This window comes from Rhinolophus hipposideros, assembly GCF_964194185.1.
Source record: "Rhinolophus hipposideros genome assembly, chromosome: 5".
Classification (NCBI taxonomy): domain Eukaryota; kingdom Metazoa; phylum Chordata; class Mammalia; order Chiroptera; family Rhinolophidae; genus Rhinolophus; species Rhinolophus hipposideros.
Window position 1 is genome coordinate 45,440,499 of NC_138051.1, and position 21,001 is coordinate 45,461,499.

Here is a 21,001-nt window from a genome sequence, read left to right on the forward strand (position 1 = left end):
TCAAAAGTTAATATACTTAGGTATGGTCGATTTGAAGTATAAAGCAAATAAACATGCAATAACATTCTCTGGTTCAAGTAAAACTATGTTAACGTTTTTATGATTTTAAGAAACAATATCAATAAACCCATGATGATTATAAGTCTCTCAACTTACCATTTTTCCAATCATCATTACATAAGGTCCTGCCTGTTGATTTACAGCTAGAAAATCTAGCAAACGCACATACCAAAATATTATGTTAAGACAGTAAATTAATCTTCCAGCCACAAAAACATGATTATCATATGCATCCTCAAAGGTCCATTTTGCTCCAAATCTTAGTCCAAATCCAATGAAGAAAGAAATTATGGCAATTGAGTCACTGATATTGAAGTAATCACTAAACCACACTTTAATCTTCTGGCTTATTTTCCCAGCTTCAGACATAAAGATCTAAAAGTTTTTTAAAAAAGAGTTTAATCAATTTCTTCCTCTGAAAAAATACACCAGCAATTATAATATCGACAATAGAATTTTATGTATCTTTTAACATTTCAAAGTATTTTTTATTATCTTGGCATTTGATGATGCATTTGATCACCAAAGTAATTCACTAAGATATCAGAGACAGGTGCTTCTTATCTTCATTCTATGTTAGAAAAAAACAAAACAAAACAAAGTCCACAAATGACCTGCTCAACCAAGCTAAGCTAAAAATCTTGGGTTAGAACACAGTTCTCTAGAATTGGAATGGGAGATAGTTTTGAAGTTGTTTTTCATTGAAACAACACTAAGATATCCTGGTAGGATCTTCCAAAGGTGCCTTATTTGCAAAAAGTAAACAACTCAATGGTTTTAGTACCTTTAGTATCTTCTTTGGAATATAAAATATATTTTTTACTTTTTGTGGGGAATAGTAATACATTTACATCTTCAAAACCATAACATAATAAATACTGAAAAGTCTCCCTTCCACTTTTCTTCCTTAGCCCCACTAGAGGCAACTACTGTTATTATAGGCATCTAATTTCATTTCTTTATTGGGCTTTACAGGTGTTGCGTTTTCTACAAATTGAAGACAAAACCCTCCACTAGTGGAAAGATTACAACTCGCTTTATTGAGAGACTAGCTTTAGTATTACAGTGGTCTGGAATGGAACACGCAATATTTCTGAGGTATGCCTGTACTAGCTAATGAATGAATCCTTGCAGAACTGTTTTATGAATGCACATTAAAAAAAAAAAAAGCATTGCAACTTGCTTTTATCATTTAACCTAATTTCTAAAAACATGTTTGTAAAATAACAGATTTCATATGACATATGAACCATGGCACTAAAAAAATTTAAAATGCATAACAAGCTATTTAATAAGATAAATTCCTATGATACCTAAGTGGAAAGGCAGTACAATGCCTTCTATTTATTTTTGCAATTTCACATTCTCTAAATGAAAAGCAGAAACCTGAAATAATTCAGAACTAAGGAAATGTGTTATAAAACAACCCTTAAGTAGCTACTAGTTTGAATGGAAAGTATAAAAATTTATTTAAGGAAAAAATTTTTTTCAAAATCAGGATGTTGGAAAATTTACAATTTAAGTGAAAAACTCTGATAGACAAAGGGATTTAAATCTATGTGACAATTCAATGGGCAGTAGAGTACACTTAGGGGGCAGTAAAATACAAGAACAAAATAAGAAACCTATGTATAATTTACTTGCCTGATTGGCTATACGTATATTTAATACTTTTTGATGAGTGGTAGAGAACATATATATGGATGTTGAGGAAATAATGCAAAAACAGATCTAGGCTGTGTTTCTGAGATAAATCATTTTCTTTGTAATTGTGACAAAGTTAACAGCACACTGATTCCTAATCTTTTGCCATGATTTTTAAAACAGCAAAAATAAAAATGTTCCACACTCCTATAAAGTCATCACCTACTGAAATTATGATAAACATAAAATAACACAAACATACCCAAATACATACTTCGAACAAAACAAAACACCCTCCATATATACAGTAAGTTACGAGTAGGAAAAACTGAAGACATACCTCACGGACTTTTTCAATAGCATAGGTAAAAATATAAGCAATAACAATCCATTCTTGAACTGACGGTAGTTGTTCCATTTGTACAAGAACCACAAATGTATAAAGCATCAGAAATCCTAAGTAAGCCAACTAATAAAAAATACAAGATATGAATAAAATTGATTACAAAATAAAGTGTTTTATTATGTAAAATTTTAAGCATACACAAAAAAAAGACTAAATGAGCTCCTGTGAACAATCTCCCAGCTTTAATCATTATATAGTTTTACAAGTAACTCTTCTTCAGTGCAGATATTGCACTTATCAATCAAAATATAATGGTCTCCAGGTATAAATGTATTATTCTAGAACCTTGTTGAGTTTTTCATACTTCCCATAGTAAGAATTTTATAATACCAAGATTTATGTTCTCAACTTAGTCCAAATAATTGAATTCCATTTAACTTACAATATACCTAAAATATCATAACATACCGTGTTTCCCTGAAAATAAGACCTAGCCAGACAATCAGCTCTAATGCCTCTTTTGGAGCAAAAATTAATATAAGACCCAGTATTATTATATTATATTATATTTTGTTATATTATACCCGGTCTTATAGTAGTAAAATAAAACCGGGTCTCATATTAATTTTTGCTCCAGAAGAGGCATTAAAGCTGATTGTCCAGCTAGGTCTTATTTTCGGGGAAACATGGTATTAATTTTACTAAAGAACTTCACTACCATTATCATCAAGAAACACATTCTACCGGCCTGCCTCTTCCCTCCCCCAACCAAATAGTATTCATAGGAAGACAACTGGTATTTTCCTAGCTAAAAAGCATTATCCCTAAGTAAGGGAACATCCCACTTCTGATACTGTTAACAAAAAAGACTATAAGGTCTATGTAAAATAATATCTGAATAGTCATTTCAGAGGAAAACCCAGACTCTCTGAGACCCTTGAACAGTTGTGACTAAGAATCTGCTTATCATTCTCCTTGCTTCTACCAGTCTTAAAACAAGCCATATCCCTGATTTAAGCTATGGCAGGGTAGGAAAGTAAACTGCAACAAAGAGAAATTCCTGTAGCCACCTGGGTTGTCCATTTTAAAAAAAGTTATTTGGATGAATACAAATGTCAGAAACCTACATTATTTCCATTAGTGGGGACAGAATTGGGGGATTATGTTAGGTAATTCAGACGTGCAATTTCAACATCTTAACAAGATAGAGCAAGAAAATTTTCATATTCAGAAGGAAATGTTATTAAGTAGTCTCAGGATAATGGTATGTGGGTGAGAAAGCAATGGTTGAAGGACAAATTCTCAAATGCTCATTTTGTACAGAGCCATTTGTAGTATAGGTAGTAGGCAATTCTTTAAAAAGTCTGATGAAGATGAAAAACAACAAAATCAAAACAAATTAAGAGTTTTCCTGGGAAGCAGAATAAAAACTCATCTGCTCAGACACTGGTTAAAAGTACGGGCTAATCTCATGTGTTTTCCTTCAGGCAAGTACATCCCCTCTATGGACATACATGTGGCAGTTCATTTATCTATCTGGTAGTAAAGGCTCGTCTTCCATAAAGCAAGAGAAAAACCCATTATATGGCAGATAATCAAACATGTACTAAAATATGATTAAGAAACAAGCTATTACATCACTGATAAATAAAACTATATGAATGCTCTAGATTACTTTTCACCATCAATTAACACTGCAAGAAAGGTTTTTGCAAAATTTTAACATTATCTGCAAAATCCTAAAGCACAAAGAAATTATAGTTGTATATCAGTTTATTTTGTTTAATCTTTACCAATATTTTTAGCAGATGATTAGTATTTGTTACCCACTTACAAAAGGGATAGATATGGTTACCACATACTTTTTTAGTAAATTTCAGATTCTAATTAGAGCTAAGATTTATTAGTGTTTATCATTCCATGTGACGGCAATTTGGATGGAACTAAGTCAAACTTATTTCTCTTGTAAATGAAAAATGGCTTTTCAGTGATCTAAGGTACATCAAGACCAGTGTGGGATCTGCAGCCCAAAGGTGTCCTAAAGCCTATCTTTAAAAATCATTATTCTCATATAATTTAAAAACATACCGTATTAAACCAGAATTTAACAATTGGTGCATGATAAAAGGCATAAAACTTTCGTGTGATTGGAAGCTTTTTGGATTTTATTTGTATTTCCATTTCATTCTTTCCTTCGTTACTGTCCAATATTCTGATTTCTTTAAATACTTCCTAAAATAAAAATAACACTTATAGTGAGTTTACTCACAACAAATTTACATTTACTGAAGAAATTTTTTCCTCCTTACCATAGGAATCTCTTCTGTTATGTTCTGAAAGTTGTTTTCACTATCTTCCATTGTCATTTGATGGGCATCTTGAGATTGTGGAATATGGGACATTTCAGCCTTAGTTTTATATTCTAGCATTAATATGGCAGGTGGAACTAAAATGCTTAATATAACCTAAAAATTTTAGAAACACATAAGTTTACATTTTAAAATTAATGAGCTTTAAGAATACAACAAAAGCAATAAAAAGGTATTACATAGCCTAATTATTAGTCATTTTGTCCCTGGTAGAATAGGGAAAAAAACCAAAAACTTCATTTGTACTTATATTATTTAAAGAGGCCTAGGGTGAATTGTTTTAAAGAATAACGAAACATTTGAGTATTATATGCGTATAGAAAAGATTTAATAAAGACTTGTCCTTTAAAAATAAACAGATTACAATTTGTTCAGAAAATACATTTTTGTTTAAACAGAATTCAGGGCTTATAAAGTTGCTATGTGCCTAATTTTATCCTAAAACTCTTTGCCAGCATTCTATATCTTAACTCAACTTGTGCCTACATAAACAAGAAGGTTTATTTCTAAAATTTTATGTATTACTTACAAATCCTAAGCATAAAGAAATTACAATTGTTTATCAGGGTTTCTATTGGTTAATCTTTCAAAAATTTTTTTAGTAGATGATTAGTATTTATTATCTATTTCCAATAGTCAATGGTTAAATTACTTGCCAGATTTCCGCATTTTACTTAAAATATAAGAAAATGAAAAGGAGAGTTTCAAGTGGTATCTCTCACTATGATGAAACCTGAAGCCAACCCTTTACCCAAATTCTTGACCATAAAGACAGGCATATCCAATATACTTCAAGTAAATTAAAAGAAACCAATTATTAAGTTAGTAGTTGGTCCTAAATTACAGAATTTGGGAATCTTCTCAAAAAGCAGCAACATTGTTAAGGCTGCTCAGGACTGTAAACACCAGTACTTCCACTTTTTGGCCTCACGTTTCTGGCTCAGATAGGAGCAGCAATCACTATACACATCTGAAAAGGATTCAGAGTAAAGAACAGGAGGAAAAAAGGACACCTCCTGCCACTTGGGATAAAATGCCAACACCACCACTCCCACCACTCTCATAAATTAAGGTATTTTACTATTCATCTGGGCTAATTCCTCTGTTCTTTTTATCTAATCACATACTTTATATCAAATTATTTCTAAGGTATACCTTGTACCAGGAATTTTTCCTCATATTCAGCCTTCCCATCCACATATCAGATAACAACATTTGTGTACAGGTATGGGCTACAAAAGGTCTAAGTCTTGAGGAAACTGCTAACTTAAGGCAGGTAGAATTACTCCAGTTTTTCAGTTCATAAGTAAGCAATTTCATAGCCATGGTTTCATCTTGTCTGAAGGATTGTTCTAGTAATTCAACTGCCAATTGTCCAAAATCACTATCAAAAGATTAAAGACAAAATATTTTCCGATTACCAAACTGAAGTTTTAAACCACTATTCTTAAATTCATTCATAACCATTTTAGTTTTTAATATATTCACACACACACTTAGGGAATTGTGAGGCATTAGAATCATAGTAGCTGTATGTTTTCAGATATCTACTACTATGTGGAAATCACAAAGTATTAAAATATCACATTAAGAACAAGAAAAAAAAGGTGACTCCAGAGCACTTTCCCCTGGTCATGGAAATAAATCCATAGTGTCACAGGAAACAAACTGACAATGTTCATTTATAAAATTAGTATATAGTCATTTCAAATATAAAAATGAGTTGGTACCAAGTTAGAAAGGAATAATGTGAGTAGGGACTAACTTAATCATGAAAAACACCTGAATTTTAAATCCTACGTAATCGTAGGATCCCTGCTAGAGTTATTTTCAGTAACAGCTTACCTTCTTCCAAAGTTGGCCTATTTTGGGGGAAGAGAGGTCCTATTTTCCATCATAAAGCTATCTAGAAACTATCTTTGCAGCTTAATATTCCATTAGTCCCGTGAGTAAACTGTAAGCTTCTGTGAACTGTTTCATTCTTCTATATTTGTAGTTCCACCATCTGAAATGCCCTTCCAGTTGAATTCATTTCCTTAGAAACAGTTCACATCTCACTTTCTTCCTTTCCTTACCATGTCAAGTGGAACACTTCCTAATCTAATTGCTACTATGTGCAATCACTAAATTGACTTCTGGTATTTCTTTTTTTCTTGCTGAATTATTTAACTTTTGCATTGTTAACAATATGATAATCTATTTTGTACATGCACAGACAGCAAAGTTTCTTTCTGAATTTTAAAAAATACCTAATATATTTTTTAAATGGGTTTCTCTTAATTATACCAGTAAAATTAATTACACCAATAAAATTAGATGTATATCCCCACTTAGTGCATGACACCATAACCTTCACTTAAACACAATCTATTTTGTATTTTTAAAATGTTTCGAATGATAAAATATAACTTACTTGGAATACTGTTTCAGTTCTTCTGAAGTATCATCTATGAGGTCACTCTGCTTTGCTTCATAGGCCATTGAACGATAGATCTTACAGGCAACTAATGCTTTAGCCATTGATTCTTCACCATGCTGCCATAAAAAACGGGCCATGATCTGCCTCTTCATAAGACACGCCCAAATTAACAGCTCATTAAGTGGATAAGGAAAGCGCTTTGTTTCTGGGTCATCAATATCTACAATTTCATCTTTGGTTCTTTTCTTCTTTCCTTCTTCCACAGCTGTATCAATCTTCAAGGGAAAATAAATGTAATAAGGCTCATTATAATAAGGTCATGATTCATGTGAACATTTTTATGAAATCTCGTTTATGTTATTCTTAAATTTCATATAACTGCACAAACCAAATAGTATACATTTTATATACTTGATTTTTATTAAAGCTCAAAATTCATTTTACGGAAATGGCATTTCCAAAAAAAAGTCTCTATAACAAAATTTTCCAAGATTAAAGAAAGGGCCTAAATATTTCAACTAGTATCTGATAAAACACAATATTAATGAAAGCAAAGTTTAGATAATACCTTTGTCTTGCATGTTGTTAACCAAGTGCAAATTGAATAAAAGGCAGTTAGACATTTATCAAACATCTTAACAATTTGATTATCATAGCTAACTATGGAAAACTTAATACAAACATTAACTCACAATGAATATCTTTTTGTGTACGGCAAAATAAAGAATCAAGGATGTAATACATCTAAAAACAAAAGGCAACTCTTACTAAAACAAGTTTTTTGCTTCTTAGTGCTAAGTAATTTAGAAAGAACAAAACCCAAAATACAGAAAATGTAATATTTAAACAAAAATACCTTTGGTCTGTAGGGCTGTGCTGTTTTAATGAAATGATTATGTCTCATTTTTTCCTTTTTATCTGCCCTATTGCCAAAAGATTCATGACTTTTTCGCAACTGAGGAGTGCTGCTGGAGGTATTTCGGCCAGATCTCTACAAATGAAAACTTATTAGTTTTTAAGATTTAAATAAGCTGATATCTATAAAAATTCAATAATCAATTTATATATGTAGAAATGTGTACACACACGAAAAACATGATTTGTTTAGGATTTCAATTACAAAATATTTCTAAGTACTTAGTTAAAAATCTCATATTTTTAAGAAAATGCTACTTTTACCACTCTAATGTAAGTACTTTTTAACTTTTAAAGTATATGTTAATTTTAAAACATATTAATATACACTTCCCCTCCAAATGTTACATACCCGATTATTCCCACCAAGACTATTATATATTAATCGAAAACGTTTCCGAGTGTAGGTGCATCTATAGGTTCCTCCCATAAGATATTCAATAACAAGTCCTATGTCAATTAGAGTGATCTTGTATCCTGGAGGAAGATTTCCCTGGAAACAAAACATTCTTTTTAAAAAAACAAAATATTATTTCTCAGTAATTCCATGCCTAGAAATGTGCCTAATCTCCAAAATGCCAAATGTTTACTTGTTTCAGGAAGCTGGAATTTGCAGCAGCTATCTTTACAGGACAAAGGAGTAATTTGTTTCTCTGTTTCCTTTTACAAGAAAAGGAGATTCTGCAGTCTGAAGTCTCAAAGATGTGGTTCAAGACAGGAGTAAGGTCTACAGCAGAAAGATCATTTGATCTCTCCAACGCCTTAATACTTCACACATAGAGGCAAAGAAGCTGCTGCTAGGAGGCAAATACTCCATTTTCACTGTGGCAGATATCATAACTTGCATTTTCCTACAAAAATAATGCTGTAAGTGTTAATTATGCTTCTTGATGGGCTCATAAATACTTATAACTATTTTTTAAACCAAAATTATACGTCACACAAGTTTTTATAGCCACATTTAGGATTTAAGTACCACTTACAACACTGTTTAGAGCTAAGATTTCATTTTCCCAGGTCATCAATTTACAAATGAACTTCTGGAACATAATTCACTTGTGAGTTTGAAAAGATTGCCTGTTTCAGAATAGATTACTTGGTTAATCTCATGAATAATCTCAAAAAGGATTTAATCATCAGATGATTGATCTATATTAACCAATTCTGCCCTCTTACCATCACCATTCTAATTATAATTTCATGAATTTAGTATTTTTAAAAATGCTTATACTTCTTATATTTTGGTTCCATCTGTGAAGTTTCTAATTTCTAGATATCTATATTCTTTAAGTCTATTTAACATTAATCAAAAAATGTTCATTTTAAATGTAGTATTTTTGTTTATATTTTATCTTAAGCAACCTCAAAATATGCTTTATGATTGAAGATGTCATGTATGATAGTTTGTTTTTAAAAAATCTGACAAATACCATTATGATATGAGCCCACTTGAACGGGAAATATCTAAATTAAGGAAAATAATGTGAGTTAGCTAAAATAAAATCATAAGTAATTTCTCAAACTATACAAATAACTTACAAAACTTATTAATTTGAATACAAAATATTCAATTACTACCTTTACTTCAGGATTTTTCACTCACAAAAACAAAAAAAATTGGAATTATTATAATCACCAATGTAAAAATAGTCAATACATACCGCATCTTTTACTTGTTTCCAGAATTAACAACTACAGTTCTTTCTGCTAACCCACATTAAGTAAATCATAATGCAAATGAGTTTTAGAAACCCCCTGGACTGAAGGTCTCCCCCATTACTCAAGTGCTCTGGTAAAAGCAAAACGAAATCTGTCATTAAGATCACCATCCAGTTGAAGAATGTCCTTATTCAATGTCTTTACATGCATGCCTAGGAAGAAAACTCTTCTGAAAACAAAGGAAGAAGATACATTCATTCTATCAATGATCTTCCTCTGTGGACCAATGAGCACTATGAAATTCATCACTCTATCTCAGATGACTAGAAGCTCAAGAAATTCAGTCAGAATTTCACGATGAACTTTCCTCTTTCTTGATTTCTGATACATTATGTTCTTTACTGATAATGTTACCACAAATTTAGCCCATAAAAAAATGTCATTTTAGTACTATTTTTAAGATGTATGTAAATGTTTCTTGAAACAGATGGAAGTATGAATGATTTTTTAAAATAATATTTTGGAAAAGAAAATAATCTCTTACCTGTTTGACATCTCGAACAAGATGAAATAGCATTGGATTAGTTGGACCTTGTTTCTTTAAGGAGAAAAAATTAGAGCGAACTATTATTTTTCTTTTAAAATACTGCGAACAACTTCCCTTTTCATTATGTAGAGAACTTTTATGAACCTACTTGCACAAATTACACTGTTTTTGAGTTAAATAAGTTCTGTTCATAAAATGGAACAAAAAGGATATAACCATTTCATATTGTCATATTACTTAAAACTGTATAATTCCTTATGTTCTTACGTTTTTTACTTATGTAACACTTGCAAACTTCACAATTATATCTTAAATTTAATCTACCTTTCTTTCATTAATAATGGAGGTATACATTCTCTTTCTTGTTAAAATATCTGTACCTCTGCGTCTGCCACTAATCATGAGGTTGTATCAATGCTTTAAATGTTTTGGGTAACAAACTTTTAACATTTTGATACGTCATCTTTTTCCTATTATCTTAATTCCATTTATGTATACTGTATACTAAACACGAGTTTCATTTTTACACTAATCTTATTTTGATGGTATCCTCTATTTTGAAAAAATACCCAGGAGTGTAGCTCCCTCATCAAGACTGAGGTAAATGGGCCAAACAATGTATTCTTCTAAACTTTTTAGCTGGTGCGTTCACGCATCTGAAATTTATTGCAATGAATTTTATACAGCACAAATCTAAAGACTTATTTCAACACTTTGAATTTATTGTTTAAAGCAAGTATCAAATGGGATTTCTCTCCCACTATTGTGTTATTTTTTTATGAGGCTATCATAGTAATCAATGCAATCTACTTTCCCATTTTGATCACATATACTTGGTAATAAATTTTCAAATCTAACTGGGTAAACATATTATTTCTTTGAAAACAATATTTTCTTTGCTATTCTTGGCTTTTAAATTTTGTATAATATCTAAAGATGACTATAAAAGATATTGCATATAAACTACATTTTACTTTGCTGTCTTCTTTTTACAATATTTAGTTTAGACCAGGGGTGTCCAACTTTTTTCAACGTTTTTTACCAAGGGTCATATGTGGTAAAATACACAGCCAGCCAGGCCACTCACTCAAGGTGAAGTTCGTACTGCCTCACCTGGTTTATTTAAGTAAACTAAATATATTTTTGAAATTTGCTACGGGCCAATTAACAATGGATTGCGGGCTGCAGTTGGCCTGCGGGTCGCAGTTTGGACACCCCTGGTTTAGACACTCAGGAGCTAAGTTCTTCCTGCCCATTTTCTTCCATATGTTAACTTTTATAATGTGTCAAATAAATAAAGACAAATAAATGTGTCTTCCAAGTTAATATGAAGTATTTCATACTTTAAGAAAGTTTAACTGTATTTCTTCTAACAGTATTTAATCACAGTAGAAATGCAGTTTTTGGAATTCTACTTTATCTTAATCCATTAATGTTTATTCATTAAACATAACTTTTTAGTATAAAATATACTTTAACACAGTAGCTCTCAAAGAGTGGTCCTGGAACCCCTAAATACCCTCAAGACCCTTTCAAGAGGTCCATGAGATCAAAAGTATTTTCAGAATCATGTAAAGAAGTCATTTGCATTTTTTCATTCTCATTCTCTCAAGTGTTCAGTAAAATTTCCACAGGCTTCTTGATGTGTGATATTGTGAAATTAAATTCAAAAGCAAATATGAGAATCCAGCTGTCTTCTATAAATCCAGGAATTAAAGGGATTTGTAAAACTGTAAAATTATTCTACTCTCCTCACTAATTTTGTTTTCTTGAAAAATACGTTTTTCTGTTAACATAGTGGATTGTTAACTTAAACACAAATTAACAAATATTTTTAAGATTTCTTGGTTTTATATTCTAATATGGTAAATAGCAACACACATAAACAAAACCCCATTAGAACACTTCTTTAAAGTCCTCAATAACTGTTGTTATAGGAGGACACTGATACCAAAAAGTTTGAGAACCTATTTTGTCATGTTTACAATCCCTTAAACATTAAAAAAAATTATTAATAATTGATGCTGAAAGTAACTACTGAGTTATACAATTTAAAAAATTACTTGCCTTGCTAATGGGATCAATTTTTATTTTTATTGTTTTATATTTGCTTTATGTTTCAGCACAATGAATAATCCTTTTAATTTTTATGTCTGTTCGCTAGAGATAGTAGAACGCCAACAAAGTTCAATGTAACTGTGCTAGACACTATTTACCCCTCCTTCTTCCACCTTCCTGCCCCCCTTTGATTAAAGCCATTGTTCCTCAGCCTAGTTGTGTAGGACACAGCTCCCTGGCCCAAGCTGATATTATGAGCCTTGTGCTCCCCCTGCTGAGGCAGTCGGTCGCCAGTTGTTGGTTGGGCACTCAGAGCAGCTCACCGCAGCTCTCACTGGTCACCGGCCGCTCCCGGTGGCACGCAGTAGCCTGCGGCAGCCCACGCCAACCTCTGGCTGCTCATGGCAGCCCAGCTCCAGGGAGAGCTGTTGTTCACAATCTTAGCTGTAGAGGGCGCAGCTCACTGGCCCATGTGGGAATAGAACCAGCGACTTCGATGTTAGGAGCACGGTGCTCCAACCACCTGAGCGCCTGGGCAGAGCCGCTAGACACTATTAAAGGAAAAATATGGGGGAAAATAAAGATATAACCCCTACTCAAAAGTAATTTACAATCCGCAGTGTAAGATATAATTGTACTTAACTACGCCACTGGGCTTCAAGAAGACAATGTCATGGCATTTAAACTAAGTTCTAAACAATGAATAAAATTCCAGCAAGTTTGGAATAATTTGAAGAAAAACAGACCAGCACCATGTAAAGACCAAACAATTTTTTAAAATTGTATTTTGGGAAAAATGGTAGGTGGATAATATAGTTGAAATACTCAGTGGGTATGAGACTACAAAGACCAAGTGAGAGAGATAGCTGGGGCAAAATTTCAAAGTTTTAAAAGCTGGAGAGCTTTGAAAATCAACCTAAGGATTTCAATATTATTCTGTATATTTTGGAGAGCCATCAAGAGTTTTTAAACTGGGAAAATATGTGGTAAAATATGTGATTACAAGAATAATTAAAGAGTGATGTGAAGAAAGACTAGGAGATTAGATTACAAAAGTAGTAGAGACTGGAAATGACTGGGTAGTGCAAAGACATTAGAAATGAAAAGGAGATATATAGGTAGAAAATAAATAGGTAGAACACAGCTTTGCAGAGAAGTCAAAATTAGGAAGCTAGGATTTGGTCACAGCGCTCCTCAAAGTATAGCTCAATTATATTCGTAACATGGAAACCAATAAGAAGAGTAGTATTTATTTACCCTCTCCAATGCTAGAGACATGAAATCAGAAAGGCTTTGTGAAGGGAATAATTTGTTTTCAGGAGATAAATAACAAAAAACAGTGTGTAAGCTAAAAGGGGAACACCACAAGGTCAAATGATGAATATAAAAAATGAAAAGGAAGAGCAATGTGTAATTTCTCCATTAGGCAAAGGAATCAAAAGATATTTAGCATAACAAATGACCACCAAAAAAAAGAAATATAGTGACTCTATAATTAGGAAGTTGATCCTATAGTTTTAAAAAAGGGTGAGGGGAGGGAAAGGGAGACAAGGTTGATAACACTACATCTCTTTCCTATGTGGCTACAGTGACAGGGGAGGTCCCCAGAAACAGGGAAAAGGGCTTCCAATCTGCACTAAGACTGTAATTTTTTGATGTAATCTAGCAAGACATTCAAGATTTTACCAATAGGATTGAATAAGTTCAGATAAAATGACACTTCCCAACGATGATGATAAAATTTAGTTAACAAAGAATATTAACATATACTTACAGTGTTGTAAAGTTCTTCCAGTCGAGGAATGGTAAGAAATTTATGCATGCTTACTCCATTTTCAATAAGAAGTTTTACAAATGCAACTCTGTCCATTACAAGAGCATCAAGCATAGCTTGTTCCAAGGATCCAACCTAAGAGTATCAATATTAATAAATGTGTTTCACACATTCTAATTACACGAACAGTTCTAAATTCAAGTCCTTGGCATTTATACCTCCTTGATCCCAAACAGTTTTAGAAAATTAAAAAGATGCAAAATAGAAAAAGGTTAGAACTTAAGGTATATAGAGAAGAGATGAAAAGACATCTCTAGAATAGCATTCCCCAAACAACATTCTACAAACACTATTTTGCAGGAGAGCAAGTGTGACGTGTGTGTGGGGGCGAACAAGAGAGAATCCATTATCAACTAAATTTAGGGAAAAAATACCCTAAAGCAATGATTTTCAATATTTAGGAAAGGTATTTTGGAAGGATCATTTCAGTAACTGGGAGCCATTACTAACATTTAATGGGTAGGATCAAAAGATACCAGAAATCATGCAATATGCCAGACAATCTCACTCACAAACAAATTGTCCCACATCTCACACAACTTTCTATTATCCTGTTAGATGCTCATGAATGAAAATCTAGTAATACTGCTTTACATATAGTATAAACACAAAGTAGACTATCATGATTTTTTCTATGATGAACTTTCAAAAAAACAGAACCATCATATAAGTTAGACAAGACTACTTAGTTTTCTTTAGAACTTTAACAAATTATTCACTGTAAGAGAAAAACCACATCTCTTAACAATACAACCTGTGCCATTTGAGTTTAATATAACACATGAATATCAGTCAGCATTTGTAGCTGTTCCTTTTAAGTTTTATAGACTTTAACAAACTTCCAATCAATGCTATTAAGTTAGTGGAGACACAAAGAGATTTCCTTGAATATCATTAATAAAGGTTACTTTATTAACAGAATATTAATATATTTAATATTAATATATTAGTATGGGATATTACGAGTATCTCATATTATTGCTTCTGTATTATTTTTAACATTTTGGTACTATATGATTTAAAAAAACTCTGGTGAAAATCAATACCAATATTTTTGCAAATTTTTTTTGCCTGTTGGTTTTCAAATTTATTCTTATTTTGTCTTCAGAAGTTAACAATACAACTATACAACTTCTCTACACAGCTCCTATTACCACTTCTTTCTCCAATGTATCCTCTATTTCTGTCACTTAACAAAGGATATGGACTCCAAGATATTTCTATATACAGACTAAATGCATGCCTTATACATGATAGGATTTCAAAATGGAAGATGTTTTCTGTGATATTGTTCACTCAATTCTAGGTCATAACAAGGAAAATATTTTGACATTGCACTTAAAAATAAAACCCAACTAATTTAAAAGAATGTAACACATTTTCTCATATCAACAACCTGTAATTTATCATGTCATGTTATTCTTATTTTAGTTAATATTATATATATCCTTCTCTCTCTTATCACATACAAATAATTCTATTTATTACTTATTCTAACATTAACAAATTTTACTCTATTGCTGACTTGATCCTCTCACTGCCCTTTCCTTAATCCAGTACTTGTAAGGGGGGTTTTTTTGCTCCCCATAGAATTTAAGTTACCAATAACATTCCTGTATTAGTCAGTACTCAACTGCAGCATTTAAACTGATTCTATGAATAACATGTGAAAGCATTCTACTTATTATATCTTTTATATGTTGCCAATCTTGAATATCTGCATATTTAAATATCTATTTTTCTTATAAATCACTTTTATTTCTCTGGCTTTTTAAAAAATTAGGGCATTATAATTTTTTAAAAAAAAATCTGTGTATTTATAAAATGTCATTTTTGTATAATAAAAAAGGCTTAACAAATTTTTTCTTTTAAAAAAGAATTGTCTGGGTTGCCAGATGGAAGAGGTATTTAGGATGGGTGAAAAGGGGAAAGGGATTAAAATGTGTGAATTACCAGTTATAAAAACAGTCTGGAGGGGTGGCCGGATGGCTCAGTTGGTTAGAGTGCGAGCTCTGAACAAGGTTGCCTGTTTAATTTCTGCATGGGATGGTGGGTTGTGCCCCCTGCAACTAAAAGATTGAAAAACAGCGACTGGACTTGGAGCTGAGCTGCGCCCTCCACAACTAGATTGAAGAACAACAACTTGAAGCTGATGGGCCCTGGAGAAACACACTGTTTCCCAATATTACCCAACAAATTAAAACAACAACAACAACAACAACAAAAAACAGTCATGAGGATGTAAAGTATAGCATAAGGATGGTCGACAACACTGTAACAACTATGTGTGGTGTCAGATGGGTACTAATCTTATTAGGGTGATCACTTCATAAGTTATATGTCTAATCACTATGTTGTACATGTGAAACTAATATAATATTATACATCAACTGTAATTGAAAAATAAAAAATTATCAAAAAAGAAAAAGAAAAAAGAACTGTTTGAACTGATTGGGTCTATAACCACTGCCCTAGAAAAATAAAGTCTAACTAAATTGACATATCTGGGAAAAAAAGATTTAGTTTAAAAAAATTTTCTACTTCCTAAGCAACATTTCTTGATACATTTAATGCAAACTGAACTCCTAACAATCAAGACGAAAAAAGTAAAAAAATTGTCCTGCCAACTCTGCATTAACCATAAAATCAAATATACAACATTGTGCAGAATAAATCCACATATACATAGAAGATAAAGGCTTTGTCAAAGCCTTTACATCTCAGGAAACCAAAAATCCAATGAAATTATTCAGTGGAATAAAAGGTTGGCTTTCTGTAGGAGTTTTCCCACAGCTGATTAACATCCATCTCTTCCTTTGTAATAATGTAAGGGGAAATGACGGACGTTTTTTCATTATCACATAGGAAATATATGCCCATGGTTTAAAAAAAAAAAATCAAATATCACAAATGGTATAAAACTTTCTTTCCTCTGGCCATCATCATGTCTGCAGACATATCCCATATTTAGTTTCCATAAAGGTTCTTAGACCACATGTGGATATGCATGAATGTGTATACCTTCATAAACAGAATTTGCCACAATTAAGATCACGCTATGCAGTTTTCAGCAATTTGCTGTTTACACTGTGTAGATAGAAAAGACCTAGCTCATTCTCTGTAAAGGCTTAACAAATTTTTTGTTTTAAAAAAGAACTGTCTGGGTTGCCAGATGGAAGAGGTATTTAGGAGGATGGGTGAAAAGATGATATTCCAAAGTACGAATGAACATTTAAGTTACCCAGCCTCCTACTGAGTCAGACATGTAACAAAAATTTGGCAAGTACTTACTATGTGCCAAGCTGTGAATAAAGCAATGCACAAAACTTAAGAATATTCTTGCTTTCATAAAATTTACTTTCTAGGAGTAGACAGATAAATAGCTAAAATATATGGTTTATCAGAGGATGATAAATGCTTAAGAGAAAAAATGACCAAGAAGAACACACAAAATCCTGTCACAGAGGGCTGCTATTAAAATCGGGTGGACAGTAAGAGCCAAACTAAGCAGGAGACATGGTTACATGCCAGAAAGAGAGCGGCAGCAAGCCCAGGAAGGTATCTAGGGGAATAATGTTCCAAACAGAGAAAACAGTACAAAGCCTAGAAAGAGGAGCAATCTTGGTATGTTCTAAAAACAGCAAGAAGGCCAATGGCTACATAAAAGCAAAGTGGATAATGGGAACATGTAAAGTAAGAGAGATAGTAATGGGGCAGATGATGTAAAGCCTTGTGGGTTACCGTAAGGGCTCTGGGCTATGCTTTGGGTAAATGTGATGTGATTCATCTCCTGTCTGTAAAAGGAGATGAAGAATGAGAGGAAGGAAACCACACTAGATGCTGGTAGAACAATACAGAAGGGTGATAGTAGATTGGACCAGGATGATAAAACCAGGTATTTCGAAAGGAAATGTGAAAAGATTTACAAATGGAATTTGACTGTAATATATGAGAAAGAAAAGTAAAAAACGACACTAAGGATTCTTGTCTAAGAAACTGGGAAGAGGTTGGTGCCATTCAGTGAGATCGGGAAAACTGCAGAAGGAACTGGTGGAAACATCCAAGAGAACGCTCTATGAGTTCTCTTCTATATAGAGCACGATCTCATTTTTTTAAAACTCTTAATCCCTTTCCTTCATTCTTCCACCCCCAATCCCTGCCTATGGCAACCACAAAACCATTCTATTTATGAGCTTGATATATTTTTAAATTCCACATATAATAGAGATCACAGTATTTATCTTTCGATGTCTAAATTATTTCACTTAACATAATGCCCTCAAGCTAGGTGTGTGTGTGTGAGTGTGTGTGTGTATCACAATTTCTTTATCCATTCATCCATCAATGGATACTTAGGTTATTTCAGTATCTTGGATACTGTAAATAATGCTGCCATAAACATGCAGGTGCATGTAACCTTTCAAGTTACCATTTTCATTTTCTTCTGATAAATACCCAGAAGTGGAACTGCTGAAGAGCACAGTTTTATTTTTAATTTCTTGAGAAATCTCCATACTGTTTAACATAGTGGCTGTATCGATTTACATTCCCAGCAACAGTGCACAAGGGTTCCCTTTTCTCCATATGCTCGTCAATTCTTATTTCTTGTCTTTTTGATAACAGACATTCTAACAGATGTGAGGTGATATCACATTTTGGTTTTGTTTATATTTCCCTGATAACTGATATTGAGCACCTTTTCATGTGCCTGTTGGCAATTAGTACGAGGTCTAACAATTAAATTCACAAACTTGTTACAACAATGTTGCTAACATTTTCTGATATCAGAGGGATTATTCATTATGAATTTGTACCAACTGGACAATCAGTTAACAAAGTTTATTATTTGGAAGTGCTGAGAAGGCTGCGTGAAAAAGATGAAAACGACCTGAACTTTTCGCCAACAATTCATGGCTCTTGCATCACGACAATGCACCAGCTCACACGCACTGTCTGTGAGGGAATTTTCAGTCAGTAAACAAGCAACTGTATTGGAGCACCCTCCCTGTACTCACCTAATCTGGCCCCCAATGACTTCTTTACCCAAAGAAAAAAGAAATATTGAAAGGAAAACATTTCGATGACATTCAGGACATCAAGGGTAAGATGACGATAGAGCTGATGGCCATTCCAGAAAGAGTTCCAAAATTGCTCTAAAAGGTGGACTAGGTGATGGTGTCAATGCATAGGGGAGTACTTCAAAAGTGACTGTGGTGATATTCAGCAATGAGGTATGTAGCACTTTCTCTAGGATGAGTTCACAAGCTGAACTGTCAGACCTTGTACGTTTTCTTTGGGAAAAAAACATCTATTCAGATCTGTCCATTTTTAATTGGATTTTTTTTTTTTTGCCTATTGAGTTGTATGAGGTTTCTGGGGGGGGTGTATATTAAACTCTTGAAAAATATATGATTTGCAAATGTTTTCTCCTATTCAATAGGTTGTCTTTTCATTTTTTGACTCTTGTGTTTGCTGTGCAGAAGCTTTTTAGTTTGGAGTCCCAGTGGTTTATTTTGCTCTTGCTGCTTTTGCTTATTGTCAGATTAAAAACAGTATCACCAAGAATTGTAGCAAGGAGCTTATTGCCTGTGTTTTATTCTAGTTTTATGGTTTCAGGTCTTACATTTAAGTCTTTCATCCATCTTGAGTTAATTTTTTGTGTGATATAAAATGGTGGTCAAGTTTCATTCTTTTACATATGGCTGTCCAGTTTTCCCAACACCATTTACTGACAAGACTGCTCTTTCCCCATCACATACTCTTGGCTCACTGTCACAAATTAATTGACCCTACATGCAGGGGTTTATTTCTGTGCTCCATAGTTTTTTTGTTTGAAATTTTATTTATTTATTTTCCTTCCATCACCATATATTTAACTGTTTACCCTCTTCTACCACCCCCAATCCCCTTACCCTCTGGTAATCACTAAACTATTGTCTGTATCTATGAGTTTTTGTTTCTTTGTTTTGTTCCTTTGTTGCTTTCAGTTTTATATCCCACATATCAGTGAAGTCATATGGTTCTCGACTTTTTCTGTCTGACTTATTTCCCTTAGCATAATAATCTCAAGATTCATCCATGTTGTCACAAATGGAACTGTTTCATCTGAGTTCTGTAATTTATTCCACTCCTTATTTATATGTCCGTTTTATGACAATAGCATAATGTTTTAATTATCAGAGATCTGAATGTAGTCAGGATTCAGGGAGCATGACACCCCCCCACCCCCGTTTTGTTCTTCTTTGTCAAGATTGGTCTGGCTATTTGGGCTCTCTTGTTTTTCCATATAAATTTAGGATTATTTGTTCTATTTCTGAAAAAAATGCCACTGGACTTTTGATATGGATTGCACTGAATCTTTAAACTGTTTTAGGTAGTATAGACATTTCAACAATACTGACTTTTTCTATCCATGAATATGTTTCCATTTATTTGTGTCTTCTTCAATTTCACCCATAATATTTTTTAGTTTTCAATATACAGGTCTTACAACTCCTTGATTAAATTTATTCCTAGGCATTTTATTCTTTTTAATGCAACTGTAAATGGACTTTTTCTTAATTTCGCTTTCTTAATGTTCATTATTAGTGTATAGAAACACAACAGAAATTTGTGTTTTCATTTTGTATCCTACAATTTTATTAAATGTGTTATTCTAACATTTTCTGATGGAGTCTTTAAGGTTTTCCACATATAACATGTCATCTACAAATAGTGACAATTTTACCACTTCCTTTTTAACTTACATGCCTTTTATTTCTTTTTCTTGCCTAAATGCTCTGGCTAGGACTTCCAGCACTATGTTGAGTAACAGTGGTGAGAGTGGGCATCCTTGTCTTGTTCTTGATCTTAGAGGAAAAGCTTTCAGCTTTTCACTATTGATCATGACATTACCTGTGGGCTTGTCATATATTATCTTTATTATATTGAGGTACATTCCCTCTATATCCATTTTGTTGAGTTTCATAAATAAAGGTTGAATTTTGTCAAATGCTTTTCGTGTATTGAGATGACCATACGATTTTTATCCTTCATTTTGTTAATGCAGTGTATCACACTGATTTGTGGATGTTGAACCCTCCTTGCATCACCTGAACCAATCCTATTTGATCACAGTAATGAGCCTTTTAATGTACTGCTGAATATGGTT

The 21,001-nt window shown here is 32.7% G+C and overlaps 1 protein-coding gene across 1 annotated transcript in view; it reads right to left on the reverse strand.

The window, feature by feature from the left end:
* The window catches only part of TRPM7 (transient receptor potential cation channel subfamily M member 7), an 83,695-nt gene that overhangs the window by 37,596 nt on the left and 25,098 nt on the right, over positions 1–21,001 (reverse strand). The window contains exons 11-20 of the mRNA XM_081050059.1: positions 13,792–13,926; positions 9,957–10,010; positions 8,106–8,246; positions 7,695–7,829; positions 6,833–7,113; positions 5,575–5,803; positions 4,360–4,515; positions 4,139–4,282; positions 2,045–2,173; positions 157–435 (exon numbers count right to left, since the gene is read on the reverse strand). Coding sequence (XP_080906185.1) covers positions 157–435; positions 2,045–2,173; positions 4,139–4,282; positions 4,360–4,515; positions 5,575–5,803; positions 6,833–7,113; positions 7,695–7,829; positions 8,106–8,246; positions 9,957–10,010; positions 13,792–13,926 — 1,683 coding nt within the window. The remainder of the gene's footprint in view (positions 1–156; positions 436–2,044; positions 2,174–4,138; positions 4,283–4,359; positions 4,516–5,574; positions 5,804–6,832; positions 7,114–7,694; positions 7,830–8,105; positions 8,247–9,956; positions 10,011–13,791; positions 13,927–21,001) is intronic.